We start from the raw sequence: 23,943 nt of genomic DNA on the forward strand, positions 1-23,943 counted from the left end.
GAATTAGCAGTTAACATTGGCCTGAGTGTTTTTTTTTTTCCACCACTTTGGTCCAGACTAAAACATGCAAACAATTATTGGATGGACTACCATGAAGTTTTATACAGACATTCACGGCTCCAGGAAAATGCATCCTTGAGCCTTTGGTCACCCCCTCATTTTTTCTGTACCATGAGGTTTTTGAGTGAAATATCTCAACAGTTAATGGGTAGATTGTTATAAAAGTTGGCTCCGTCATTCGTGGACGAATAAATTAAGAAAGAGTAAATCAGATCACCTGTGACAGTAAAGACTGTTGTTTTTGAACCCTTCTCAATTTTCCCATCTTTATCATCTCAGCATTTGAAGCATGGGTGGCTTTCATTGGTTCCAAAGACCACATAATTACTCAATATTCATAAAAACCAAGCTAGATTAAAGAAGTCAGAATTATTTAGTTATGTACTAATTTGACAGGATGCCTGGTTAAAATGCTCTTTTTGTTGACTTCTGTAATTTCCACAGAGACAAGTTCAATGACAAATAGAAATACATCACATGCTCTCTGTGATGTTTCTCTGACATTTTCAGTTCCTTGATGATGATTTTAGGTTGTGGCCTTGAGTCTACAGTGACCAAACATAAAAACAACATCCAAGTGCAGAAAGTGTATAACTATAATTAGCTTTAGAAATGGCGGCTGTAATCAGATACATTTTGTCATTGTGGGCAGCAGAGGTTTGCTGCACAATCACTGCATGTTTTATTCTTAGCTCGACTTCTCATGCATATGAAAGCATAGGAGGTTCAGCTGGTTCATGCAACCCTGTCATAACTATAATTACATTACTTACTTCTCATTCCTTGATCACGTGCTCATAATGTAAGTGTAGAGATACCTTTAAAGCAATTATGGGCTTTTTTGCCGTGTGCACTTGTCACGGTGTGCAATCGTGTGAGGAACAAAACAGCAACAGGAGCCTTTGATTACCTGCAGGTTGAGGTTGAAAAGTGACAATGATCTCGTGTTTTTGTTGGAGTAAAAAAGGTTAAAAGTTACAAACACAATGATACACGGAAGCGCAAACTTTTTTCAAACAGCTGTAGTTAGCGTGAAATGTATCATTTGACAGAGGGTGATACTGGCACAGGTAACAAGTCACAACTGCAAGTTTAAAGTAAGTAAAAGAGAGTAAGAATAAGAGTGTAAAATACTTGTGTGATGTTTATTTTTATACAGCTGCTTTGACTATAAGATCCTGTACTTCTGACAGGAATAGATCTCGTAATAAAGAGTGAACACAATTACAGGTCACTGTTTTCAAATATAAATCACACATTTCTCGACAGTGACTAACAAAAAGAACGCTAAAGTCATCAAAACAGGTCATACTACTTCAATATCCATTCAAATTGGTGCATGTTTAAAAGTACTATGAGGAGTTTTTAACCGGTTATGAAACATTCTCAGTTTAATTCCGATGCCTCTATTTGACCTACGTAAGCAAACAAGACAATCAGGGGGAAGATTGGCTATACTGGCTTTTTCTATTTTGTAAGTCTAAATGGCCACAATCTACCCCTACTCTCTTCCCTGGGGCAGTCGCACGGCCCAAGTAGCTCGCCTGGTAGAGCACGTAGATGCAAATCTGACCTTGGTCCTTTGCTGCACGTCACGCCCTCTCTCTCCCCTGTTACCTGTCACCATCCAATAACGCTGACAACGCAAAAAAAACTGTTCAAGACAATAATAATGATAATATTCTCGGGGCTTCCTTCGACTCGTCTGGCTGGATGGATGGAATGGGCAGTGATCATCTCAAAGTCTGCTGCTCTTAATCCAAAGCCCATGCATCGTTTTCCAATTTTTCTAATGTTTTCTTTTCATCCTGGGAAACATTTTTGTCCACAGAGACTGTAAAAAAGGAAAGTTATGTAGCTGCTTTAAGAAAGCCATTTACCAAAGTAATGTAATGTGACCTGTGGGATGACTGATGTAACATGCGCATAATGAAAGGTGCACACAAAACAGCTTTGGAGCTAATGGAAGGTGTACTTTTTCTTTTCTTTTTTCTTCTTTATCTGATAGGTTAGGGTTAGGCTGTTTCCCTTTCAGTCTTTGTGCTAAGTTTAGCTAAACATGACATCTTGTTAACAATGTAGTAAAGTCAATGCAGCAGCAGTTGAGAGCAATAGAAAAAGCTAATGGACCTTGAGTTACAATTTTTTGTTTTTCATTTATTTGTTTCGTTAAGCTGCACACACCTAAAAATGACTGCGTGTCTGAGTGCTGGACACAGATGAGTGAAATACGTGTTAATCTGCTGATCTGACTGTGTGTGAAGTGGCAAACAAGCCTGTTTTCCTGTTCCTTTAAATATGTTAAACCTAAAGTCTGCCCTAGCTTGTTTTCAAATCAGGCACTTTGGAAAAAACAGAGCTATTCTATTTTCGGTTTGGGGTCAGCATTAGAATTGAGCAGCTTGCCTGATCCTAAATAACACAGTGCACATGGATACATGAGACCTTTATTGGCCTCTGACAAAAACCTGCAATTACCAGTGGCAACGTAATGATCAACAGCCAGGATTCTTACCTGCTTTTACTTGTCTGTGGTCAGTCAGTAACTACTGTTTTCTACCAACAATACATATTAGATAAAGGATGAACAAGGAACTTGGTGATTTAACTGACAACAGATATTGGTCAGAGATTGCATCATTCTGTTTACTGATCATGCTAGGTGTATATAACTTCATGGATATCAACATACCTTAACAAGAGCAAATGCAGACATGCATGTCTTTACTCTGTCTCTGCTCATGTACACTGTCCTTGCTGTACATGCAGACCTCCCATTGCGTGGTTTGTGTGTTTTCACAGTTTGTGCATCAGCTGGTGCACGAAAAGTAAACACTATTTCCATTCCAAGGCTCCGGTCCAAGGTTCTTCAAGGTCTTCTGCTGCTTGTCACATGCTGCCATTTATGTATTATATTTTGAAGGAGCTTTTTATTTGTAATGAAACACACTTTGACATGTTACAACAGAAAAATGTATTCAATGTTTGAATAATAAAAAATAAAAATCCATTTAGCTGCTTCAGTTTCAAGGTCCTGGGACTGTGCATGCTGCCTCCCTTATTGTCACACTGTCAGAGCTTACTAGGAATAGTGAACATGAACAGAAAGAAGCCTTTGGTAAAACTGTTCAAGTTCAAGTTGTGTATTTGTCATGTGCACATTTACACTGAAGCATTGGTATTGATAATCTTAATTCTCAGGCTCCCTCCCTACTGTGAATAGGAAAACCTATGCTCTGTGTCTATATTGCACATCTTATTTACTATATGACTATATTATGTCTTATTACCGAGTATATGTATGTTGTGTTATCCAACCCCCATTGCAAAGTAGGTGTATTGGCAAAATCTACAAGCTTTCAGCTGTGTTATATTAACAACTCAAACAAGAACAATTGAAATAGCTCATCACAACTAATATTCAGAATCAGAACCAGAAATATTTTATCCCCAGGGGTGAATTTGGGTGTTACAGAGAAATACAGGACATACAATAAACTCCATATATACAATAAATAATAATGAAAATAAAATTGAATAAAATGCGAAATGCTGATTATTGCACAGATGAGTTATTGAATACTGCACAAGTCATTATCATTATGTACAATGTTCAGTCTGTTGGCGTCAGCTACCCTCAGCCTGCTGCCCCAGCACAGCCTCCTCCACACTGGCCCCCTGGATGGCCCCCTCAGATCCACAATCAGTTCTTTTGTCTTTGTCTGCCACCACAGTCCTGTACTCAGCCTCCTCACCGTTGGTGATACATCCAACTACAGCAGAGTCACCAGAAAACCTTGAAGTTGAAGTTGTAGAGGGTGAGGAGGGAGGGAGACCGGGCTGTCCCCTGTGGGGCCCCAGTGTCGCTGACCACTCTGTCCGACACACAGTGTTGTAAATGCACATACTGTGGTCTGCCAGTCAGGCAGTCAACCATCCAGGTAGTATATTACAAGTGGTTTCTCCAAATTCAGCACAAAATGTCACTTTGAGACTGCTGCAGTCTCACAATTATTCAACCCCCTGAATAGAATCCCTCATAAGAGCAAATCAGGTGTTGTCTCAAGCACACCTGGGCCTTATTAGTTCCATCAGGTGTGCTTAATAGAACACATCAAATACCCAGACTGGCTTGGGGTTTGTTCACAGTGACGTTTGGTTAGAAATATGAGTGAGTCAAGAGAATTGTCCAAAAAAGTTGAGAGAACACGTCACTGCTTTGCACAAACAAAGAAAAGGATACAAGAAGATTGCTAAGGCAAAAATAACAATGTTCATAGAGATGCTGTTGGAAGCATAGTTTGCAAGTTCAAAGGAACACTGGCTGCACTACCTGGACGTGGCAGACAGCAGGCACTGAGGTTTCAGTTTCTACAGTAAGGAGCACACTAAACACTGAAGGCCTCCATGCCTGAACTCTAAGACATACACCACTACACTAAAAGCACAAGACAAGTCAGCTCCAATATGCTCGAAACCATATAAATGAGCCACAGACGTTTTGGGATTCTGTTCTGTGAAACAAATTAAACATAACTAGAACTTTTCAGGTCTATGGATCAGCTGTATGTCTGGAGGAGGAAGAATGAGGCATACGCTGAAAAAGACCACCCTGCTACAGTGAAGCATGGCGGTGGCTCGTGATGTTCTGAGGCTGCTTTGCTTCCTCTGGCACTGGAAACCTGCAGCGTTTGGAGGGCAAGATGGATTCAATCAAGTATCAGGAAATCCTGGGATAAAACGTGGTCTACTAAGTACTAAAGACGCTTGTCAAGAGGGGGTTGAATAATTTTGAGAATGCAGTAGTCATTAAAAGTGCCATATTGTGTTGACTCTGGAATAACCACCTGTAATACCGGTTGTGTTGAGCCATTTCTTGTTTGAGTTGTTCATTGAACACAGCTGAAAGTTTGTAAATTCTGCCAATACACCTTATTTGCAATGGAGGTTGAATAATCTTGAGTGCAGTTACATAAGGACAGACTGAATATCCATTAATTTCTGGCAAAGTATGGTGTGCTAACAACACACCAATAGTACAAATTGTGCAGTGCAGAAAACAGTAACAGTGCTACAACAGTAGTATAAGTAAGTATAAGAAAAGTGACTCAGCAATTTAAGTTACAAAGCAATGTCTATCTAGTTTACTTAGCAAACTTTAGCCATCATAACCTACTGGATATTACCAGAGCATGTAAAGTTCTATTGCATATACATTTTCATTTGTAAGTGGGAGACTGCTATTTTCTTTATAAAAGCTGCATAGGCTCGCTTTAAAGGTGCCCTCCAGTCATGCTTTAAAAACATACACATCCAATATGCTCTGCATGAACTAATAAATTGTGTCTGCTATGGTTTTTCTGCAAAATAAGTTAAATTACCTTGCCAGCTCTCAGTGAACGTAGCTGCCTTGTAAATGTTTTTCATAGTGAGGTATTTGGCTGTGGAGCAGTGACAGTTTATAGCATATAAAAGTGAATGCAAAGTACTTTGAATATAGTCAACTTTCAAAAAAAAGGCTGCAACAACAACTTATTCTTTGCCTCTGAATAATTCTGCAGTTCCTTATGTGGCAGTAAAGCACCTTTTCTGTAAGCTGTTGTTCTCTTTGTGCATGTTATTTTTGTCAAATTCTGGAAGACCTAGATTGCATTAACACCAGTGGCGGGGAACTGTCTCCAAATTTATGCCGAGCTCTTGAGCATGCAGCAAAGGTCTGGCGGCTCTCAAGCCCAAGTAGGTCACTGAGAAAAAATAGCATCCTTGTTGTCAGCCCCACTCACCTGTTGCTGCTTCTGCCACTTGAAGGAATATTTCTCAAAAAGTAGGCTGAGAGGAGGTCAGGCCAACCTTGAGCTGTGAAAAATTATAGGAAAAAAAGGTGTGTTTTGTAATATTGAGGACACTGTGGTCGCCAGGTTTTAGCCTGAATTTCTGAGCTGCCAAATGTTTCAGTCGGAGTCAGAAACTCCATCCCCAGAATGAATCAGTGGATGCAGCGTCCTGTTCCCTGCTGCTGTGAAGAGATGTCTCACTCATTCCTCTCCTCCAGAAGTATCCTTCAGTCTTCTGCTCCTGTCTCACATGCACATTAGACCTCAGAATTGAGCGCAGACTTGTTGTCATCACTGTGGAAGGAGAAGAAAGCCGCGTTGAGTGATTTAACACGCGGTTGCGGGTATCTCCAGTATCTCTTGGACACGAATAGTGAGCTGGCTTCAAAGTTCACCACTGTCATCAACCACTTCCTATCCACACACAAAGCATCCTGGGAGAGCTAATTACTGCTGACCTTAGCTTTTACTCACATATAAGCAGCATATAAGTGTGACACTTATTTTCAAATGTTGTAGCACGCTGAAAACCACTTTGGATTGCTTTTGTATGAGAATGTGCTCTACAAATAAACTATAAATCACCACATTCATCTTCAAATAAATCACATCATTCATTTGCATCCAAATATGAATGAATGATGAGCTTCCTTGCATGAAGAAACGCCTCAGGGGAAGTTTCCTTAAATGTGTCAAGGCCTGAATAGGAGACTGAACAGCTGTTACTGTGACCTCACTGCTGAGCCTCAGACACCCCGCCATCCTGGGGAGGCAAAGGAACAGACCAGACATCAGAAGCAGCGTCTTTGCAACTCAGGGGGATGAATTGGACATCTGCACAGCCCAAGCGGCAGAGGGAGACAGCACAAAAAGCATACCGGTTCAAACATGCAGACGCAGCATCCTCACTGGCCACAGCACAGGAGCAAAGGAGGTGACTATTCACTGGTATGCTGGTGCTCTCTGCTGGGCAAAAACGATAAATACAGCAAGAGACACGGGGAGCAGGATTCATCTGGTGTTTAAAAGTCAAAACAAAAGATGGAGATCACAAACACTCAATTACAGGTGATGTGCAATAATCCACACCAGCACCAATTACTAATTTCCAAGAACGTCTGAGATAGAATTAGCATACAAAGCAACTCCAAGCGATGAAAACTATACCACCCCGATAAAGAGATGAATCTGAAAAAGCAGTTTTTAAGTGGGAGTGTCAGTGTACTCTCTGCTCTCCCCCGTTTGACCGTTTCATCATTAGTCTCGTTCTAAACCAGACAAAAATGAACAGCCGCATTAGCCCCAAATTGTAAATATAAGGAATAATTCATGAAATTATCAGCGATCTCATTACCTTCCAATTGCAAAATAGCAATAATTGAGTTATTGTTCTCTAACAGATAAGTGTCATCATGTAAAACAGGAAATTGTAGGAGCCTTTTCCAATAGGCCCATCAATCATATCTTTATACCCATCTGTATTTCTGTGCAGTAATCTGCATATTGAAGGAAAAAAAAGGAAAAAATGGCCCAGTTTAATTTGGTATTTAAGGTAAAATAATTTATGCTACACCCATGAGGAAAGGAAAATTAATTCTCATAATTGATTCAGTGCCAATAAGACTGATCCTGTGATTTAGAACAATAAATCAGTGAATCAGTAAGTTTAATTAGGATTTTTGACACTGATAACAGAAAAAAAACCCAATAAACAGTGTTAAAGTGAGGCTGATTTTAGTGCAAATATAAAACAAAAATAGCAATTTGTCACCAGTCTTCTTAGCAAAATTGCTCCGGTTTTGTAAAAGTTGCACAACTGACAGAAGTTAACAGCTATTTTCCACAAATTCTTGAATGGACTCTGGACTTGACCAATCCAGGACATTAACCATTTACATTTTTTTGCAGCCATTCCTGTGTAGCTGTGAATTCGTGTATAGAGTTCTTGTCTTACTTGGAAAAAAAAAATCACCCAAGCTGCATACTGCAGCAAACTTACTGCAGCCTAGGGTTTCTGTGTATTTTGCTGCATTTATTTGACCCCCTACCCTCACAAGCCCCCTCAGGGCCTGCTACAGAGAAGCATCAGCATGACGCTACCTCCACCAGGATTCATAGTGGGGATGTTGTGTTTCAGACTCTCTCGTGTCCCTCTAAAAAAGTTTGGTCCTGATTTAATTGACATAATGTTTTTTTTCTGTTTGCCACTCAGACACCTGCAGCTCCTCAAGAGTTGCCATAGCCATAGTTATTCCTCATTTGCTTTGTGGTGAGTTTAATCTGAAAAGACTTGTTACACCTTCAATCTATAAGGTCACTTCAAAAAAGAACTAGTACAGAGAGATTTAGTAGTATCATAATAGTGTGGTCAAATACTTATGCAACCACTTATTATGTGTTATTTGTAATTTGCTTTGTGGGGGATGTGTTTCCACTTTACCAATAAAAAGCCTGCTTTCTGTCATAAATGTCCAAACTTTCCAAAAATACCTCATATTAGCATAAAATAAGAGTGTGCAAGATTCAACTGTTTATGGCATAAGTGTAAAAATACATACAATCACTGTGATTTAATGTGAAATTATATAAATAAGAAACTTTAGAAATAAAGCCTCCTGAGAAAAAATAAATCCTGGATTGATAGTGAGAGATTGAATAACACAGAATTCTCTTTTTTTGTTTTGTTTTGCAGTTCATAGATTTAAGTGTCAATTTTTGTGGCCTTAACTTATTTTGGACTACTTTCTAATAAATACAATCCATAATTACTGACTCAATGACTAATTATAAATGTATAAATTGGTTTATTAAGTGAATAAATTAATGATTGTTTAAATAATACATTTGCAGACGTTTTTTCATTCATTACTAAGTCAATAAGGATTCAGTGGAGGATAAAAAACTTGAATGAGCACAAAATAGTCTTGATGTCTGATGCCAGTAGTCATTTTATCCGCAGGCTGGTGCTGATTCTACTCAAGGAAACTGTTGCTATATTGCCTCTGGGATGTTATAATGGCACATAACATTATTTCATTATTATTACAATTGTTGTTAGTGTGCATGTTCACATTATTGTCAAGTCTAAAGAAGTCAATCCACATTTACAGTCTATATCTAAACATGTATATTAGAATTATTAGTTGATAAGCATTATCTAGTTCTTTAATCATCCTGGCAAAAACTTTTTTTTCTTGAAACAAAAACTAAACTATTTCAAATGGAAAAAAGAGAGACTTAATTCTGAGCAGGGTTTTGAAATTAGAAATTTGTTGGCCAACCAAAACCTTGCTCTTGACGACAAACCTAACAACACACAGTACATTGAGCCTGCTGCAGTAAACAACACTAACATCAGCGCATTTCTTCATTTAGTCGTCATTCTTTATGAGGCAAAACTCTTGTAAGAGTTCTACTCTAGGTTTAATAGAATGAACAACTGAGAAACTTCTGTCTTAAACAGTTTGGGAGTTTTTGCTCATGGAGAGTTGCTATTTTCCTCTCCATCAAAATGAACAACAATGAAAACATGTGGAAGACCACTGTGAAACTTATCTGATGAAGAAGCTATGGAAGTTTAATTAAAAAAAAAAAAGTCTATTGGCTATATCAGCTTAAACACTGACCTAAACAAAAGCTATTATCTGAGTAAGAGCCTCCTGTCTGCAGTCAAATAACAGCCTGCTATAATAATGATCCCAACATGAGAATTTCCTCTGCGTAATTTCCAGTCTCTTTTCCCCGTGTAACTTCATAGTCGGCCAACCTTTTTTCCCCTGTCTTCTTCCCAGACTTTTTTCCTTTTTCTTTCTTTTTTTTCATGTAGGCTAATGCAGGCCGGCGCTGCAATTTCGGAATCTGCCCTTGTATATGGCGGACGAAATTTCCACAGCAGAAACCGCAACACAAACCCCGTGTGCAAGGCTGAGACCGGAGAGCTGCCACGGACTGAGTAAACCTCGGCAAATTCATGATTCATTACGCCATTACTCTTTTCTAAAATGTAACGTAGCGTGTCGCGGTGTGTGGGGAGAAAAAAAAAACACACACACAACCGCTGTGGTGAAAATTTGTAACATTTGGAATTTCTCATAAGTAATTCACAATTTTTTTTGTATTTTTTTTTTTTTTTTTTTTTTTTTTTTTGAGGAAGCAGTTGTGCAGTCACCTCTGGTCGGGGAGGGAAGATTTCTGGAGCGGGAGCCTGTTTCGCATGAGCTGCATCGTTTTTGGAGGTATGTCACACCGCTGTGTTTGCTTTTTTCTGATTTAGAAATCCTAAATTTTAAAAATTTCACTAGCGAATGTTAAGTTTCAGTCTCCCGTACTTAAGAGGGGAGAGCTGCCAGTGTTTGTGCACTACTGCCTGCCACTAAACCAGGTGCAGGCTTTGAAGCCATCCGAAATAGACCTAATCTGTTGATGTTTTTGACTGAATTTTCGTAATGAAGTTTCCGTGTAACTGCTGACTAGTCGTCTGTGCACCTAGTTTGTTCACATATAAACCACCTCGGCTGAAGCCCTGCGAGTATTCCTATAGAGCAGGAGGGGACCGGGCGATAGTGGCAACATGAAGGACGATGAGGGGAGGAACAATCTGAAACACAAAAACCTCCTGCAGCCATGTTTTGTGAATTTTCCAGCAAATTTGAGCAGAGCTCCGGAGTTGCTTCCTCCTGAAACTCGCACAACACGACCGCCACTTTTGGTCGCATTTGACGGCTTGGCACTCGTTGCAGACGGCCGAGAGCAAAAACACCAAAGTGTCGTCATGTCAAAATACATTTCGAGTTTTATTTTTTTTTTGGGAAGACACAGGATTTTAAATCTGGGTGTCATTGGCGCCACCTGTAGGCAGTCATTTTTAGGAATTATTAAAAAAAAAAAAAAAAAAAAGAAATTGTAATGAGACTAGTTTTGAGACTTTTTTTTTTTTTTTTTTTTTTTAATTGAATGTTAGTAAATGTGAATGGAGACACATGCTTTTAATGATTTTTGAAATGAATAGATCGCATTCACTAATGGGTGCCACGCATTAAAAATCAAAAGTATCTTGTGCTTATCATTCTGATTAATGCAAAAATGACCTTTCACTGTGCAAATGAATCCTGTTCCTGCTTTGGTTTTAATCACACTGAGCAGTATGGACTTTGGAATATCTTGCTAAAGGTGTGAGCATTTAATAAAAAAAAAATGTGCCTGTGAGATAGAGATGAAAAATATCTTCTAAAGCCATCCTAATTCTTTTCAGTCTGTCATGCACATTAGCTGTAATTAACTTGTTTTCCCTAACTTAATGTGTATTTGTGTGTTAAGATGGGCATACAAATGTAATTGAGTGCTTGGGAAAGATGGAACAATTTGGACTTTTATTTCTAGAGATTGGAAATATGTAAGCGGAAAATAACTATCCAAAGTGAACCGAACAGCACTGGAAGAAGAAAGACCATGTCAGCATAATTTGAGGGCAGGAAAAACAATCACAACCAGTGCCTCTACTGTTTATATTAATCCTGCAGACGCCAAACAGCTTCCCATCTTGCATGGCTTGCTTTTATTTTAATGTAAGGGAAACTGCGGAGGCCATTTTACTGTGGGTAATTCTGTTCCTGACCTTCAAATCTGTATAAATTCAAAGAGCTGGTGGAAATCGTATGGTTGGTATGCAAAATCTGGGTGTAAATTTTGACCTTTGCTCGGAAAGTCTAATCAAAATGCGGGAGTTTGTGTTAAAGTACGGAAATGAAGAGAGGCAACCAGTGTCATGAGTTTAATAGGGGAGGATCACTCTGTGAGTGATGGGAATGTTTATATGCAAAATACCTGAAGGACCAAGTAATATGTAAAGCTCTCAAGAACAATGCTGCAGTGTTGAAATGAATAACACCTTAAACCCTGATATGGTTAATGGGAACTGTATTCTGGGAGTGTTCTCGTTTTTTAGTAAGGTAAGAGGAATGCTGGTCTGTCTGTACTTTAATGAACAAAAGCTTTGTTTCACTGAGGATATTTGGAGCGAATAGTTTGGATGGAGAGGTGAAACTTGTCCCCCCAGGCACTGATAAACACAAGATGGTGAGGGATCATATCACAGCCTGTGGGTTACAGTTTTTGAAACGTGGTTACTGCTCTAATTGTCATTAACTTCGTGCAGAGATTTAGTTTTCCATTTAAAGGGTAAGCGATGTTACACAAACAGTTTCTCTCTTTGATGTCATGTCAGCTCTTTTTTGTTAAGGCACAATTACAGATTCATGATTAGTGCTTAGATGTGTATGAACAAACAAACATACGTCCTTTTCAGACACGGCGAACATCTTATGTTCCGCTATTCTCTTCGTGGCATGTTGAAAATGTCTGAAAATGGCTTCACTTAAATTAGTCTCTAGGGAATGGCTTTTCAGGGGTTGGGGCTGCTGCATTAAAAAAAAAAAAAATCTGTGCATTCTGCACATATTTTTCCTGCCTCTTCCTTTTTAAAAATGAACCTTATTGGTTTCATGAATAATGCATAAGGACGTTCAATTGCTGCAGCAATGAAAATTAGGCCTGTTTACGTGCGGTGGTTATGTACACAGAAGCTCCTTTTTTTCCTTGACCATTTTCTGAAGGTAGAGCAGAGCCTGAGTAGCTTTTCTGAAAATACAAATTTTCAGCAAAGCAAATCTCATTTCTTTGAGTGAAAAGGGGAGGGGTGAAACTCCCGCGGGTTTAATGAATCCATAAATCACAATAGTGCCAGGTTTGCTGCGCCTGCGTCAGTGTGCAGTGTAATTTTGATTTTCATCAAAAATTTAATCTGCCAGCCTACAAGGGTTTAGCAGCAGACCGGATGCCGCCCTGAATTTCTAATTTTAGGGGCCTGATCTTTTAGGATTTATTTTTGTATAATTCAAGTCTGCTTTTCAATATCTCTTGTTATTAAATTTTAATTCGTGGCATTAACATATAGATTGAAAAGGTTTTTATGGGGGTTTTGAGTGTATGCTGATGGAATTTTACTAGACGACACAGTTTCTTTTTCCAGAGCATCCTGGGTGTGTGTGTGTGTGAGGTGGGGTGGGGTGAAGGAGGGGGGGGGTGTGGGGGGGGGGGGGGGGATTTATCTAGTTCTCTGCATTATTGCTTTTTGAAATCATTGGTCATACACCGTCTTGGAAGACATTTATTACAGAGGACAGGAAAATGTGCATTTGATTAAAGAAACAGGGAAAGCAAAGCATTTAGTGTGAAACAGGTTTTGGTCAACCCTTGCTCCCAGTCACTGACTCTGCTCTGGATAATACAAACATGCAGTGAAAGCTGTGATTGAAGTGACCCCCTCCATCTCCCCTATTTGAGCTGATTCCTATTTTTAATCCCTCCAGAGTGGAAACATTTTCATGAGCCTTAAACAAATTTGTATTTTATATTTGGAATCTCTATTCCAGTCTACTTAACATGCAGAGCACAGTGATTTTTGGCAGTGCATGGCACAATTCAGAGTAAGAAAATCTCTCTAAGTTGGAAGCACAAGATTTTTTTTTTGTTGCTTTAACCAAGCACAGTGATGGATTTACTTCATTATTGTGCAGAGGCAGATACAGTACTGCCCAAATATAGGCCAATTATTTTAAGTACCTCGACTAAGCGCTGAATTCTGAACAGAGGTATGTCCGAGAAATGTTTTTTCTTGTATGCCTCACCTCCTCCTTCTGCAACCCTAGATAAATTCAGTACAGGGATATACTATGTTGTTGCTAACATGCATGCATGCGTGCGTTGGCATTTAAAAAACAGCTGGACCAGATCAGAAAGAGAAAACTAGCTTCATGACAGTCAGACAATCCATAGATCACTGATACCATTAGTATTTGATTTAATTTAACTAGATGTTTCCTGATCTGATGGTACTGTCTATCTCTATTGGCCTTTTGTTTTAGTTGATTTAGGTTGTGTTTTATTTGTAAGGAACATCATGCAAATGAGCATCTGGTTGAGATTTTCAGTCTGCATGGTGCTGTAGGTTATAGTATATCATAAGCCTCAGACTATGACAGAACAGAAGGCCAGATGGCTATTTTCGCATTTCGACTTTAATTAGAGGAAAACAGGCCACAACAGGCATTTTATATATTCAGAGTATGCGTTCAAAATGTTGCACAGGAAATATTACACGGATGACTAAGGGTTTGATCTAATTCAGATATGTATGCTTCCTTACCATCATTTAATTTAATTTCCGATGATAAAAGTCGGTTAAGTTTTGTTGAAGAAGGCAATGAGAGGCATTGCGTTGTTTCCCCCCACAGTAGGGCTACTCCAATCAATCAGGAGAAGATCAATATCGGCCAATAACAGTCATAAAATAGGTGAAGCATAGAATTGTCACTCCAACATTGATTTCGCTGGTCGATACAACATGGCTGGCCCATCTCCTTGTCCGAGGCAGCTTATGGTCTCTGGCCATGCACAGACTTGAGGTGGCCTCTTTGGCCACCTATGGAGTGTGTGCTTGTGGGACGTCAGTCCACCAACTGACTCCTGTCAGCTACAGAATAGGCTGGTAGAACTACTTAGAACGACTTTTGTTAGTGTGCTTCTGAGCAAATGGTGTTAACATAGAATTTCCTATTCTTTTTTTTTTTTTTTTTAAACAAAAGCCAACTTTTTGAAGATAAGGATGATGCTGAAAGTAAAGAACAATGGTGGAAGAATACTCAAATCCTTTACTTCAGTAAAAGTACTATCAGCAAAATATGAGTAAAAGTAGCCTACTTGTTCTGCAGTAAACTGTGACTGGCATTATTATGCATTACATTATTAGATTGTTAATTCTAATACAACAATGTGTAGATGATGATTTTACTGTTGGTTGAGATGTTGCTAGTTTATCTACTTTATTTACAGGTCAGTATTTTAGTCCAGTGGCTTCCAACGTAGGGGTGAGGGCTTTCCTAAGGGTCACTGTTCTTTAATTTCTTTTTTTGTGTGTGAAATAATGGATAATATTGCCGCACTGGGTTCAAAGCCTAATTTAAATGAAACCTTCTGATAGATTTAGAGGGGAAATGTCCCTTTTAAAAATAACAAAGGGGCCCCAACCAGACTGACCCACCCTTTTTTTCTTTTTTTGTAAGGGACCACAAGCCAAAATAGTTGAGATCATTGGTTTGATCTTTAACAATATGTTACATCTATGGTACATCTACTTAGTTACTTTCCACCATTTGTACATTGGTAACAAGGTCGCTTTAAATGGTTTCTCATGTTGGAGATTTTTGTAGAAGTCTTTTACAAAAAAAAGGATCAAGTATGATCATTTCTGAGCAGCTCTGAAGAACTCTGTTCAAATGGTTGTAATTCCATAGTAAGTGACATGAGCAGTGCATCTTCTTTAGTGCTAATAATTGATAAGCAAATGATAAATGCGTTAAAAAGTCACTAGATTTGTGCGATGTTCATTTGTTTTGGCTGGAATTTAAGATGACAGAAGGCCTTTCCCTGTCATTCATAAAAGAACAATGTTGACATATTGCTTTCTGCATGCGTGGGGGATTAGACCTGTCACGGTAGAAAATGTTCATACCACTGTAAATTCTGCCAGAACACTGCCAAATACTGGTGTTGTCGACTTTGAAATTGCTTTCCTCAGGCGATGTTTTGAAAAAAAGGATGAGACAGAGAAGCCTGGCTTTTCTGTATTTTTTCGTGACACACTTAAATTTGCACAGAAACCCACTTTTCACTCAGCATTTTCAGCAAGAGGAACACTATAAAAAAGTAGCCAATTACTCTTAAATTGCTTTAAACAATCCAGACAATCACCATACTGTCGTTAAGCTTTTCACTCTAGACTCCGTTGGTCTAGTAAGAAGGGAAAACAGGCCTCAAGAAATTTAAATTTCCCATATACCCTGAGTAAACTTTCTTACAGAGAGAAGCTGGCTGAACAGAGCTGAACCTAAACCACCGCCAGACTGCAACAGTTTGCTTTGGCAGACAAATTCACTCCCATAATCTATCTGCAATTACATCATGTTTTTCTCCGTGAGACAGAGACTGTTAAAATTGCATCCCTTTAACTCGCAGGTGCTAATTATTTTTTTTTACGTATCATTTTCATAGTGCCTTTAATCATAAATGGTGCTGAAGGTCTGCGGTGAGGCTCACTCAATTCACTGGATTTTTACGGAAAGTTGCCTTCTGTATGGACGCGTGGAATTACATTGATCATAGGATTGTGGAGTGAATGCCACCAATGACACTGTCCACTGCGAAAAGCCTTGTAAGGGACAGTTTCTACCGATAGCTTAGCTTTTTTCTCTGGCATGTTATGTAATAATATGCTTAAATGGTATTTATCATAACTCGGATAGATTCATCAATAGTTTGGACATCAATCTTCTAAAAAGGAAACTTTTGTTAGTATTTTTCTTGTCTTAACTCCACAATTGATCTAAAATGAAAATGGTTGTTCTCTTAACAGCAAGGCACTGAACGGGGAATGTTAGCTATTACAAGAATTCACTTATACCCTGGGCATTTCAGTTCTAAAGCTAGAAAATGGAGAGCTGACCATTTGGGTTATGATGTCACTGGGATGTAAAATTTAGCACTGCTGTGTAACCAATAAATGGGCCACTGGCTTTACTGACCCAAAATATTTCTGTGCAAATTCCTGCATTTAACCGAGATTTAAAATGTGGTTACTAATTGTCTTACTGTAATTTTCTTATGCTGAAATTTTCATTTCAATGATCATATGTGATTTGTTGTTTCTTTGGTCCAGATATATGCTGCATATTCATGTTTGTTGTAGTGCTTTTACATTCCTTTGTTTTGACAATAGATAAATCATTTGGTTCTATAGAACACATTACAATGTCATCAAATATCTTCTGTTGTCTGACCAAAAGTCCAAATTCGACTGAAAATAAAGATAATATCAAACATTTGGCATTTTTACTTGAAATGAGATGATTGTTTATGGAAATATAGTAATGTTATTCAATTAACAGTGAAGTTGACAGTCCGAATTCTGTGTGTTTTTTTTGTTTCAGTTATGTTCACTGTTAACTAACTGTTACTGTTATTATCATCTTTGATAATAAAGTTCAAGTTAAGCTGTAAAATAGCCTGCGTTTATCATATATTCATATTGGGTTCATTTTTCTTGTCCAGCAATTTGCTGCGTTACATAAGAATGTCTATTTCGACTGTTCTATTATCATTCTAGTATTCTTTCTGCAGCACAAATGTGAGAATACACTCTGGCCTCTTCAGTGAGCACTCCTGTGTAATCTAATACAATCCAATACAGCTGTTCTGCCATAAACTCTACTTTTATGATACCTACAGGCATATTCATTTTTTTGGCACTGTCATATAAAGGTGGTAATTTGATTATATGTTTTACTGACAAGTTATTTTTTGTCCTGCATATTTAAATGCGTGAAGGGGGCAAAATATTAGAAACCCCTCTGAACATAATGCTGCAGAAAACCACCTCACCACCACCGACTATGACTTCAGTGATAAACATATAACTGAATTTAAACACATCCCTTATCAACTAAAACCGAACATTTCTAAACTTTATAGCGGTAGAATTTATGGCAGAGCTGCTGTATTAAATTACATTAGATTGTACAGTAGCACCTAGTAAAGTGGCCACGGAGTGTATGTGAGGCCTAATAGCCTTCTGCTACTTTCCAATGTAAGAAGACTCAGAATCCTCTGAAAGTCCTTCCAATGATGCCTCTCTTTAGCTTGACTAAGTTTTGTAGGTTTGATGTCTACAAAGCTGGAAGCATAAGCATTAACTTGGCAGTTTTGTTGTGTAAATCTAACCTGCTAACAAAAAAGTAAAGGTCAAGTGTAGATTTAAACTTCTAACCTTGACTGAAAAGTCAGCTAATTTATTCTGGTCTACTGTAGCTGCTTCAGTTCTTGGTTGACCTATTGGATCGATGTGGATTCCAATAGTGACCAGTTTTCATGGTGGATAAAAGTATAATCACTGAGCAGCTGTGTGGTTAATTTCCGTAGTAAAGCATAGAGACATTTTCTCATTTCTCACTTGTTAAAATGCATAGCAGGATCTCAAAGATAACCCATGAATATAAACACAGCTTGTTAGCGAATTTCTGCTCACACTTTCAGTCCATGGACACTGTGGATAAAATTACACAGGTGTACACAGTTGCTGTACACCTGATGCCATTGGTGAAATCAGACACTGTGACATGACAAATAGAAAGGGACACTGAAAAACCTGAAATGGAAATGCCTTAAAATGGACAATACACAAGAAAATAAATGCTTAAGAAATACTCAGCAATGGAAAACTGAAAACGACAGTGTCTTTAATGAAACAGAAAATGAAAATGCTAAAAGCTGAAATGGAAATAATCAAATAATACTCAAATCGAAACTTAAATGACAATGTATGCTATAAAATAGATAGTTTGCCCTGATATGTGGCCCCGCATTTTTTTTCTTTTCTTCTTTATACCTCGCAGTGTCACCAGGAGGTGGGATTTCCCCTTGTCCAAAATGTTGTTCTTTACAAGGTACAACTAAATTCTTATGAAATATGCTGTGGTTTTTCATGGCAAATGATCTGCAGCTGTACATAGAAAGTACCTTTTAAAAAGACTCTTATTCTATATAAAGGTTGTAAGAGGCATTAAAGTGCTGCACATACTGTTAAAGTACTTTTTATTTTTCTACAGATGAGGGTGAGCAATTTGAACTGAAATGTTTTGTTACAACATTATCCAATTCATGGGCCTGTTTGCTGAGGCTTCTTGGTCGTGTGTCATATCCAAAGAAAGGTGTTTTTGGGCTATGAAAAGGCTTGTTGTTGCTGTATTGGTGTGCTATTATTAGAAGACCAATTTTCCCTCTTTCCATAATATCAGTCATCCTGGCATAACTCTGTTTTGCTTGGTTGCATTTTGAGCACATTCTCTTGACAAGCCCTTTTATAGCCTTGTGCTGAAGTGGCAAGTTGTGTAATTTGGATATTTCTGAAATTAGAGCATTTGGGTGTCACAAAGCTGTGGAATTTATGCCATCAAAGGTCACTTATGAACAGTTAAGCTACTCTGCGCTTCATGGCTAATAAGGAAATTTTGTCTGTTTTTTCCTGTCCTCAAAACTACACTATCACATATCACTGGTGGTGCCTCCTGTCCATTTTGAGCTTGCACATCTCTCACATATTAAGAAAAAGAGGGGTGGTTCTCTCACAGTTAGTTAGTCTTTTTTTTAGACCTTTGACAGATTCCAGGTGCAGGCTACTGCTTATTATGTGCAGCTTGCTCTTAGGTACTTAGGTAGATACAAATGAAAACTAATGTCTATACACAACCTTTTCTTTCCTGGATATTGCATGGGTTGCCATGGTAGTTTTAAAACGACACATGTTTAACCTGGCAGTGCAATTGTCCACAGATACTATATATTAGCAAGAAAGCATGCCCAAATTAAGACCATAAATTGCTACAGGACAGTAAAGTCTTCTCTTTCTCTCTGTTGTTTATTCCCCTGGTACAGAACCAGAGGCTCAGAGGAGGTGGAGTCATGAGTGTACAAGAGGCACCCAATCCTGGGAAGGAGCAGGCGGACGGTGGGAGTGCAGCCACAGATGGCCCCTCGCCAACCATAGCCCCAAAGTCCAAGAGTGCTAGTCCGCCACCTGTCACAGTAAAGAAAGAGCCTGGGACCTCGGAGACGAGTAACGGGAAAGTGGGTGATGCCAACCCCGCTGAGATCTGTGTTGTCATTGGAGGAAATGATGGAGGAGCAAGTGGAGGTGGATCCCGTAGAGCTCAGACCGAGGGTATGTTTGCCCTTGGTACTCCTCCTCCAACGAAGAGCACAGACTCATGCATAGGTGTGTGAATGTACATATGGATATATACTTGCTTTTGCTGACTGCTGTCACGTCTGGTGTCTCTTGAACCTGTCCTTGCTTCCTGACGGGCAAAACGGCATGAACAAACTGCACAGCATTTAAAAATGACATTTAAAAAAACAGCAGCAGTGTAGATTATAATAAACAGTGTCCTGGTCACTCAGGATAGTTCACAGACCTCACTGTAAGCAGTTTTTATAGGACCTACTGTACTTTCTACAGAAGAGGTGGCCCCCATCAATGTTGCCGTTGAATCTTTTAAACCTAAATAGATTAGCAGAGGTTCTTTCTCAGTTCTGTGGGCACAATTTAAATTTTATTCACCTCCATTTTGTGTAGTATTCAGTACTGGGGTAGGAGCTGGAATCTTAAAGACAGATAGATATCTCAGAACCAGGGCGACTATCTGCAGGGCGAGATACTGTCACATCAGGGGGTAAATGAAAAATATGATTTTTGTAATTTTGGTGCGCTGGTCCTCATTTTTTAAGGAGGTAGTCTTAGCTTTGTTCATGTTTGACTGCTATCTGTTCATTAGCAAACTTCAAGCTCTCACATCGATGAAATCATATGTCAAATGTACTCTATGTACATGTAGTTGCCAGTTTATTAGGTACACCTTGCTTAAGCTAATGCATTCTAATACAACAGCATTCTATTAAATCCTGCCTCCATAAGGATTATTATGTTTCTAATATTTAATACCCTCTCTTATATAAATGAGAAGGATAAAATATTAGAAGTACGTCTCAGTGTAATGCTGTGTTCTTCATCAGCACCATGGATTTAAGCCTTCTAAGTGACCACACCTCTAAAACGGTTTAAACTAAAATAAACATTATAGCCTTGACTGCACTGGTATTTGGTAGGTATATCCAATAAATAAAGATTTGATTAAAATCGTATAGGATTATCTCTCAACATTCATTTCTAGGTTTCAAGGTTTTAATGGAGCACTATTCAGCATCTCTGACAGCTCACATACTCTGAGCACAATAAACGAAGGCTTGGAAATGGAAGCTGTCTGCCAAGCTGATAGAGCTTTTGGCAACTGGTGATTGGCTTGTATATTGACGATTGAAGGGACCACCGACAATTGTTTTTTTCCTACACAAACATTACTTTTTTCAAACTAATTTAGTATCGGAACTGAAATGTTGTAAAGATAATCTCTAGAATCAGCGCCCTATTGTGCATTTAGAGATGTTTCTAGCATAGCCGCATGTCTGCTCGCTGAGCCCCATTAATCAGCACGAGTGATGAGATAGTCTTAAATCCTTAATTGCAAATCATTTTGCCATCTCTTTCCCATGGATCTGACAGCCGCATCTCCACTCTCTATATGCCTGCTCACCGTAACTCTCTGCTCTGCGCTCCATAAGAATAGTTAGTGTTATGGATTTGATTTAGATTGTGATATTAAAGATAAGATAAAATTAAAAGGAACATGAGGCTTCTGCATTGTTGCATCAGGGACAGATACACAGACTGTTAATATTTAATCATATTTAGTAAGTAATAAAGAAAGGGACCTGGCTTAGTTTTAAATATGGGGCTGTCCAGCCTGGTTGTATGCTCCTTTGCCTGGTTGTTTGAACGCAGCCTCAGTGCACCGAAATGGAAAAATCTCTGAAAAAATCCTATTACCCTTTCAGTGATCGCTGTATCCAGAGAAGGGCCATTTTAGGAGAGACGGCACTCTTGTTTGTGCCATCATGATTTATGTGAATTGAAGACCATAATACTTTGTAACATAATAAAAATATTCTTTAAAATATTCTAAATGATTAAGAAATATTATTGCAAGTTAAATCCTATAATATTATGCAACCATAATATTGAATAACCAATTATTTAGCATGAACATGTCAGCACTCAAATGTGCGTATGTGTGCTCTTGAGTGTGCATAGATTCTTATCTTACCTAAGAACAAATCCAAACTACTACTACCGAATACATTTCAACAATAGGAATGTCTGTTAACTCTGTTCACAATAATCAAATTCAGATGAGTACAGTAACATGTAACTTTATAGCTCAAAAAACTTACTTAAGATAGACTACTGCACATTTGAATAGACAGGTCGGTGTTTTAAAGTAATGTGCTTAAACTGCAGAAAGCTCGTAGTGCAAGTCTGTTTAGACTGTCTAGATGCATGAAATGCTCAGGCTGTGGCACAGTCTTGGCTCCTGACATTCACATTATTTTAATCAATTAGTCTGATTTTTTAGTAATTCCCCCTTTCAGGCGATTCAGAAAGCCTTTAATGTAATGTAATTATTGTGTAGAAAGTGATGTTTACTTGGAGCGCAGAGCATTAAAGGCAGGGATTGGCAATTATTGTAGAAGCACTTTTTGTTGTATTGGTGGAAATTATCATAACAGCCCAACAGCAATCAATAAATGAAATAGTTTGAGCAAAAAAAACCCAAACAAACACAGTTGTGAGTTACCAGCACAGAGCGCACACCTACTGAGCCGAAGAACGAGAGAGCCGGGCTTTTGGTTGACCACTTTCCTCCAATGCTGCAGACTCTGCCTTTAACTGATTATTGGTAATATGTTGGTTATACTAACAGGAGTAGTTGGGAGATTATATTAGCAGTAATTATGATGGGTGTTAGCAAGGACAATCAAATATGCTACATTTATGTACTGCTGATGATGCCGTCACTTTGTTTTTATGACACTGTTCTGAATTCTCATTCTCTCAGGTTCCTATGTATGCGGGGTATGCGGGAAGAAGTACAAGTATTATAACTGCTTTCAGACACACGTCAGAGCCCACAGAGGTAAGACCCTCAGCTTTCTTTTCCATGTGCGTATTTGGTCTTTATGAAAAACCAAATAACTGCCTGCTTGCTGTGTTTGTCTTCTGTTGACAGTATGCTCCTAAAATGATTCACTTTCTCTAGATGAGTCATGCATGCCCTATTTTGACCAGGAATTGAATTGAATTAATTAAATTTGTGAATGCAGATGTGAACGCACATTTCATTTGTCATTGTTTCAACTTGTTTTGCCCCTATAGAATCAGAGAGCATGGTTGGAGATGGTCTACCCCAGGCACCCAACAGTGAGTACACTTTTGCACACTCGTCCATCGAACACATTCAAGTTTGTTAGCAAACTGTGTGTTTCATGCTCATCTCATTTAACAGACATGGTGTTGTTTTACCGCGTATCTTTTTGATCTCCATAAAGCCGACTAAACACAATCCCTTCAACTTGTTACTGAAGACTAAGCGCAGTGTCGTTTACCCTCATTGCCTCCCTTCCTCGCCCCATATCAGTCATGTCTCCTCACTGTAGCCGCCTTTCCATAGGTGACATCCTCATATCAGGTGCCTGTACTGCAACATCCAACTTTACCTCAGCATTTCTGGCACAATCGAGTCATGTGCATACACAGTGTTCAGATTATCACAATAATATTTTGCTGATAAAATTAGCTGGTTAAAGTTTAACCGAATTATCTCACTGGAATCAAGTTAGGACTGTTTCCTCGCAGCCAAAAACGTCACACACTGGACCCTCATTGTTTGACAACACCAGGTCCTCTAATTTACCTGAAGTAAACCTGTAACTACTTATTTAACTATGCATGTAGGGGATGTTGCTGTTTTAATTGCATTGCATATCACCTGCCAAGGCCTGTATTTACCAGACATCATTCCCAGGAATCACGGTGAAAGTTTGATTAGGACTAAAAATACTCCTACCTCAGAGTAGTACTTGAGTTATTTTTAAAGCTTCCTACACGCACTCTCAGCAATCATTACATGAATGTGCACATCGCTTAAAGGCAACACTATCAACATGGCAGATAGAAGAAAAAGCAATCATCTTCATACAGACAGAACAACAGACAGTTTTTTCTGTAGCTGTATCAGGAACACAAACACTATCTGACCAAAAGGTCTGACAATATTAATAGGTAAGCCAGAGAGGCAGCATGGCAAAAAAATGCTGATAGATTAAATTCTTAAGAGGATGGAACATGCTGTGACGCATTTTTGGTTGATGCCATATATTTAGACCACACACTTGGTAAATACTGCCCTGCCAATTTATAAATGTATTTCCAATATATTTTGCAACAGACAAAGCCGCCCCAAAAGAATATTGGCAGCAAGTAAAGATT

General features: G+C 38.7%; 1 protein-coding gene across 1 annotated transcript in view; it reads left to right on the forward strand.

Annotated features, from left to right (window-relative positions):
* The first annotated feature begins 9,766 nt into the window (after nucleotides 1–9,766).
* The window catches only part of znf618 (zinc finger protein 618), a 28,192-nt gene continuing 14,015 nt past the window's right edge, over nucleotides 9,767–23,943 (forward strand). Inside the window, exons 1-5 of the mRNA XM_070850660.1 lie at nucleotides 9,767–9,846; nucleotides 10,051–10,129; nucleotides 19,437–19,722; nucleotides 22,514–22,591; nucleotides 22,831–22,875. Of these exons, the coding sequence (XP_070706761.1) occupies nucleotides 19,464–19,722; nucleotides 22,514–22,591; nucleotides 22,831–22,875 (382 nt within the window). The 5' untranslated portion in view covers nucleotides 9,767–9,846; nucleotides 10,051–10,129; nucleotides 19,437–19,463. The remainder of the gene's footprint in view (nucleotides 9,847–10,050; nucleotides 10,130–19,436; nucleotides 19,723–22,513; nucleotides 22,592–22,830; nucleotides 22,876–23,943) is intronic.

Source organism: Pempheris klunzingeri, chromosome 19 (genome assembly GCF_042242105.1).
Source record: "Pempheris klunzingeri isolate RE-2024b chromosome 19, fPemKlu1.hap1, whole genome shotgun sequence".
NCBI classification, from domain to species: Eukaryota; Metazoa; Chordata; class Actinopteri; order Acropomatiformes; family Pempheridae; genus Pempheris; species Pempheris klunzingeri.